The following is a 6,543-nucleotide window of genomic DNA, read 5'->3' on the forward strand; positions in this document are numbered from 1 at the left end:
CAAGGTGTCCCGATGGCTCCGCTATCAACGGCCTGGCTGGACTCCAGATCTCACCCAGACCCACCCTGAGGAGGCAGCAGGGTTCAGGGAGTAGTGACAGAAGTATGGCCGTCACCTGGGAAGTGTAGGTGACAGGAGCCACTGGTAAACAGAACTAATTTATTTATAAAGTTCACGCTCCCTTAAAGAGGTGTGCCCCACACAGGCTTCTCCCTAGCTGTCATGGGAGCCTCACGCCAGGGACCCCGCCCCTCAGGCACCACTCGTGTCCAGATTTTGGCCTGCATGGAAAACTCCAGATAGTGGGGGCGAGGGTCCAGGTCATCTTTATTGTGCCCCAAGTCAAGGGTTCTTTGTACAAAAATAGGTCTCAGTTTGCCAGCAGTATCCCTCCAGCAGCTCAAGTTAATGTGTAGAAAATAGATTCTCTGTGCCCTTAGAAAATCCTCTCCCCTCCGCAAAAATCTGCAAGTGTTGGTGCCCCCCGCCCCACTGCAGTCGAGAAGTGTGGGGAGGGGCGGCATCGGAGGAAGCCGCCAGCCCTCACAGGGCCAGCTCGAGGCCCGTTTCCACCGGGCATTGGTCAGGCAGGGCCGGACGGTCGAGGCGGGGTCGACGGTGGTGGCGCGGGGGCGGGGTCCCCGGCTCGCTGGGGGCGGAGCGCGGACCGGTCCACCTGGCGGGCTCCCCGACGATGAGCGCGCCGGCCGCTCGCTCGGCTTCCGGGGCTGAGGCTGCAGGGGGAAGGTGGGGAACCGAACGCGCGTCAACGCGGGCGCTGGCCCGGAGCAGACACCGCCCGGGCCGGCCCTGCCCCCACCTCCCCCAAGCAAAGTCGGCAGTTTCGTTTGCTCGGTTGGTTTTGGAGTCTTGAGTCCGTGGGTGCCGCGACTCGGTCTGAGACAGGGCGGGGGCGGGGCGGGGCGGGCGCTCGGAACGGCGGTGAGTCAGGGCTCCGCGCCCGCCGACTCATTTCTGCCGCCCCGGCCCGGGAGCGCGATTTGCAATGCAAAGTCACCCCGCCTCTAGCACCCCAATCTGCCCCAGGATCCGCCAGCACTCGAGACCTCAACGGCCCGACGGCCGCTCCCCTCCCCTCGTCTACCCCTCCCTCGTCGGCGGCTGAGCCGCGAGGGGAAGTTTTGCAATCCCGGACAAACAAACGCCGGTCTTGCACAGGCTTGAAAAAGTTTGGGGGAAATGAAGAGTGAGCGAAATCGAAGCCATAGCTCGGGCCTGGCGCTCGGCTCCGCTGGCTCCTGGGGGCGCGATCCGCCGGGCCTGCCCCCCACACCCCACCCCGTCCCTCCACCCCGGCCCCCGACCCTCCCTCCTCACTGCCGCCCGGCTGTTACCTCATAGGTCGAGGGCGCTCAGTAGCCCCCTAACCAGCTGGAGAAGTCGAGCAGCTCGCGCTCCGCGGGACTCAGCGCGCCCTCGCAGCCGCTGTCGTCCGACGAGTAGGCGGAACGCGGGGAGCCGGGCTCCGAGCTGCCCCCGCGGCCCGGGGACGAAGAAGCGCGGGAGGGCGAGGCGGCGACCGCGGTGGTCCCAGGCTGCCCGCGGGGCGCAGACGGCCGCACAGCCGGCGGCCGCAGCCCTCCCGCCAGCGCGTTGCGCACGGCGTCGTGCTCTGCCAGCAGGCGCTGCAGCGCGCGGATGTACTCCACGGCCGAGCGCAGCGTCTCCACCTTGCTCAGCTTCTTGCTGGCGCCGCCGTGCGGCACGTGCTGCCGCAGCGCCTGGAAGCCCAAGTTCACCAGCTTCACGCGGTTGCGCTCGCGCTCATTGCGCCGCGCTACGGCCGCTGCGCTGCCCCCGGTCTCTGCGGTGGCCGGTCGCCGCCGCCGGCTGCAGCGCAACAGTTCCGGGGACGTGGGTCTCCGCCGGGCAGCGCAGCTGACAGGGACGCGGGGCGCAGGGGGCGCGGACCTGGGCAGTGCGCCGCCGTCCATTGCGCCTGCATCCACCCGCCCGCTCCGGGTCCCGGCGCGCCGCAGGAAGGTGCAGGCAGAAGAGCCCGAGGCGAAAGGGAAAACGGTGGCGCCCCAAGGGGGCTTCTGGCACGGCGCCGCCAGGAGACTCCCCAGGGCACGTGTCCTAGGTCGTCTGGAGCCCGGGGACAGGAGGCCTAGTGGTGGCGGGCCGTACGCGCCAGGGAGCGTGGGACGCTCGTGTCCCGCGCGTGCGGCCGGACTCTCCCCGGTCTCCGCAGGCGCGGCGCAGGCGGCTCGTTTTTAAATGTATAGATAACCCTCCTCCGCGCCGCCGCCACCTCCTTTCTCACGCCCTCCTTCCTTGCCTCGCCCTCCCGCCACGCTTCGCCCTCCCCCTCGCGCGATCACATTCTGTAAAGCCCACAGCCTGCGCGTGTCCCCCTAGCCCATCCCCCGGGCGCAGTCCACAGATCCCCAGTGCGCCCAACTGGCGAAACCTGCGGGTTCCCGGTGCGCCCCCTGCTCCCGGCAGGTGCTCAGTGCGCCCCCAAAGCAAGGTGCGCAGGTCCTGAGTTGAGCCTTCCCGTACCCCCACCCTAATCCTGCGCGCAGCCCCGCAAGTCCCAAGAGCTGCCAGACCTCCGCACGCGCAGCGCGCGCTGTGGGAGGGAAGGCGTGGCCCTGGCGACAACACGGCAGTCTGGGAGGCGCGCTAGACCCCCCGGGGCAGCACGCGCGGAGCAGTCCACACCCGCGCCCCGCCCTCCTGGGGCCGAGGAGGCGGGGGCCAGGGTCTCAGCCAATCCTGGGCCACCCGTTTGGCCAATCGCGCAGGGCGCGGCCCCACGCCCGGCCCCATTGAGGAAGCGCGTACGCGCGGCGCGTGGCTCGCGGGGAGCATCGCTAACAAAGCTCGGTGCATGCTGGGCCCCGCCCTACTCCTCGCCCCCGCGACTGGGCTGGGCGAGCTGTCCCGAGGCGCACCTATGTCCCGAGCGCGCCTCTACCTGTGCGTTAATTTACTGGGAATGGGGCTGGACTGCGCCTTACCTGGGGCGGGGCGGGGCTTAAGGAGCGGTCGCGACTGAGGCCGGGTAGGAGGTTCAGGTTCCCGGGGCGCCTTCCCCAACCCGCCCCACATTCCTCTTTCCTCCACGCGCACCCTGCCTGTGGTTTCCGTGCGCCCCGGGCCTGAGGGCTCTGGAGGGCCTGAAGGTTTGAACCCGACAGCCTTGTGCCAGGACGGTGGTCGGGTCCACGCCCTCCCCCAGAGTGGCTCCCTACATTTGCAGTATCCCCCACTTCCACCCCGTTCTGCCCTCCTGTTCTCCGTCGCGCTTCCCGTCGGTGCCTCTGGGATCTCACAGCCCTAGCTCCTCTTTCTGTGACCCAGGCTGTTTTTCTTCACCCACCTCTCTCCCCTGAGGGCACTGAGATTGGGCCATTGGCGGAAAGGTCTCTGGGAGCAGCACCCTTCCAGGGGAGGTGGGACGTCGAGAGCTTCTCCCTAAGAGATGCGGGGAAATGGTGGAGTATGAGAGTGCAAGCACTGCAGAAATGCGAAAAATGTAGTGTTAACGGAAGAGTTTAGGTCCTACCTCACTGTCCGGGAAACGCGTGCCCTCGGGGAAGCCTTTGCCAAGCCGGTTTTTCCCGAAGGTGACCAGATGCTCCTGGGCCACTGCTTGAGACCTCAGGGAATGGAGCTTTTTGTGGACCCAGCTGCCTGGAGCTGCTTTCCTGTTCCGACTGGAGGAGGTGAGGCCCAGGACCCCTCTTGGGAGCCTGGGAGCAGATAGCAACTGTTTACTGCCAGCCTCGGGGTGCCCACCTGCTCCGATTACCCTGCAGGATGCTGCTGACTGGCCCACCTGGGCCCCTAGCACACCTGTGCCCTGAGCACGCCTGGCCCTCCTGCCTTGGGAGGGGCCGGAAGAGTGGCGCCCACTTGGGAGCTGGTGGGCTGCAGTCTCTATTTAGCAGATGAGGAAGCCGACTTGGAGAGAACCCCGGATGTGTCCACTGTCACTCCGCCCAGTGGAGCGATCCAGGCAGAAATCGGGGCCCTGGGTCTGAATCCGGGTTCTCCAACCAGGGCAGAGGCGGGCTTTCCTCTACTCCCTGTCCCTGGTCTGAGACCCCATTCATCCCAGACGGTCACTTGGCAAATCACAGCCTGTCATGGATTGTCCTGCCCTCCTTCCGCTGCCTCCCTCCTTCCCCTTGTCAAGGCTGCAAGATAAGAATCCAGGAAGGATCCTGGAACCCTGCAAACTGGGCCTTGGAAATCCCTCCCGGACTTTGACCTCCCAGGCTGGGAGCCCCTCAGTCATCTGTTGCTGTGTAAGGAGCCACCAGGATTTTAACGGTCTGAACAACGATTTATTATTTCTCAGGATTCTGTGGCTTGACGGGTGGGCCCTCTGCTGCTCTGAGTATAGTTGCATACACCCTGGGGGTCAACAGGGACGAGGGATACAGCGGCTAGGTTGCTCTCTGTCCCGTCTTCACCCGAGTGCCTCCACAGCTGGTAAGATCTCCGGAGCAGGACCTGTAAGGCCTCTACAGATCACCCCAAAACTTCCTGTCTAAAAACTCAAGCCTCTCAGCGCCCAGGCATGGCTTCTTGCTACCCTGCCCCCAGGCACAGTCCTGCACTCACCTGCACCTGCTGTGCCACGGCCAGGCCAGTCCCCCACCACCGCCCACACCTCTCTCCACCTTCATCCTCTTCCCAATCTGGTCCTCCCACCACTGTGGAAACCCCGTCTGCCCCCAACGCCTAGCTTTGAAATAATAATTCCCTAGAGACCTGTGTCTCTCCCTGCATCGGCCCCTGCTTCATTCCTGGGTGCCACCGGCTGTGCAGCTTTTGACGCTGCAGCACCCCCCTTACTTCGGAAGCAGGCTGTCTCCTGGACTGGTGGGTCTCCATGCTATCTGGGCCGTCTTCTCTGGCACTCTTGGTCTCTCAGTCCATCCTGAGAAGCACAGTTCACAATAGCCACATGTCCATCAACAGATGAGTGGATAAACAAAACATGGTCTAGAATAATGGAAGGTTATTCAGCCCTAAAAAGAGACGAAGCTGTTTCTTGCCATGATGTAGGTGAACCTCGAGAACATGAGGTCGTGTGAATGAAGTCAGACACCGAGGACCACATAGCATGTGACTCTCAGTCTATGAAATGTGCGTAGTGGATAGATTCACAGACAGGAGATTCATGGTTACCAGGGACTGGGGGGTAAGAACAGAGGGATGGGAGTGACCGTGAAAGGGTACATAGTTTCTTTCCCAGAGCATGAGAATGTTCTAACATGGCCTGTCCTGTTGGCTTCACAGCTCTGTACAGCACACACACAAAAACATTGAAATGTACACTTTATGGAATGTGAACTGTATCTTAATAAAGCAGTTAGAAGACCTTCGAACATAAGCATGCGGCCTCATGAGCCCTTTGCCTGGGCACCCTGGCACCTCTCCCAGGCTCTACCTACCTCCAACTCTTCATCCCTGAGCTCTTGAACAGGGGTAGGCAAACTTTTTCTGCAAAGGACCACATGGTAAGTATTTTTGGCCTTGCCGGTCACATGTCTCTGCCACGAGTCCTCTGCCTTGGGGAGCAAATGCAGGCATGGGCAGGGAGGAAATAACAAAACATGCTTCCTGGTCACTGAAACATGAAGTCCAGGTCACACTCACTGTTACAAAATACTCTGAATTTTCAGACTGTGGTTCAATACACATGACATAAAATGGACCTTCTTAACCATTTGTAAGTGCACGGTTCTGTGGAATTAAGTGTGTTCATGTGGCTGTGCAGTCATCACCACCATCCATCTCCAAAAGTGTCTCATTTTCCCAAACCGAAAGTCTGTCCCCATTAAACACCAGCTCCCCATCACCCTTCCCCCAGCCCCTGGCACCCACCATCCACTCTCTGTCTGTACAGATTTGACTGCTCGGGAGACCTCGTGTAAGTGGAATCCTGCAGCATCTGTCTTTTTGTGGACTGGCTGCTTACACTGATGGTGATCCCCTCAAGTTGCATCCATATTGTAGCCTGCATAAGGATTTCCTTCCTTTTTATGGGTGAATACTCTTCCACTGTGTGGGTAGACCACGATGTTGATCCGTTCCTCTGTCAGTGGATACTTGGGTGGCTTCCACCCTTGGGCTATTATCAATGATGGTACTGTGGACACGGGGGTGCAAATATCTCTCTGAGACCCTGCTTTCGATTCTTTTGGGGATAGACCGAGAAGTGGAGTTGCCAGGTCATACGGCAAACCTCTGTTTAACCTTTTGAGGAACCGCCATGACGTTTTCCACAGTGGCTGCCCATGGTGCATTCCTGCTGCACACGAGGTTCTAACGTCTCCACATCCCCGCCAACACTTGGTGCTTTCTGGGTTTGTTTTGTTTTTGTTTGTTTTCGAGACGGAGTTTCGCTCTGTCTCCTAGGCTGGAGTGCAGTGGCGCAATCTTGGCTCACTGCAACCTCTGCCTCCTGAGTTCCAGCCATTCTCTAGTTTCAGCTTCCCGAGTAGCTGAGACTGCAGATACCTGCCACCATGGCCGGCCAAATTTTTATTTTTTGTAGAG

The 6,543-nt window shown here is 61.2% G+C and overlaps 1 protein-coding gene across 1 annotated transcript; it reads right to left on the minus strand.

Moving 5' to 3' along the window:
• Positions 1-303: 303 nt before the first annotated feature.
• Positions 304-2,628, minus strand: ASCL2 (achaete-scute family bHLH transcription factor 2). Its single transcript, XM_050757981.1, has 2 exons — positions 1,356-2,628; positions 304-734 (listed from the first exon to the last, which is right to left on the minus strand). Exon 1 carries the CDS (start codon positions 1,953-1,955, stop codon positions 1,374-1,376), a length of 582 nt encoding a protein of 193 aa, XP_050613938.1. The 5' UTR covers positions 1,956-2,628; the 3' UTR covers positions 304-734; positions 1,356-1,373.
• Between the last annotated feature and the right edge of the window lie 3,915 nt (positions 2,629-6,543).

The sequence above is a fragment of the Macaca thibetana genome, chromosome 14 (genome assembly GCF_024542745.1).
Source record: "Macaca thibetana thibetana isolate TM-01 chromosome 14, ASM2454274v1, whole genome shotgun sequence".
NCBI classification, from domain to species: Eukaryota; Metazoa; Chordata; class Mammalia; order Primates; family Cercopithecidae; genus Macaca; species Macaca thibetana.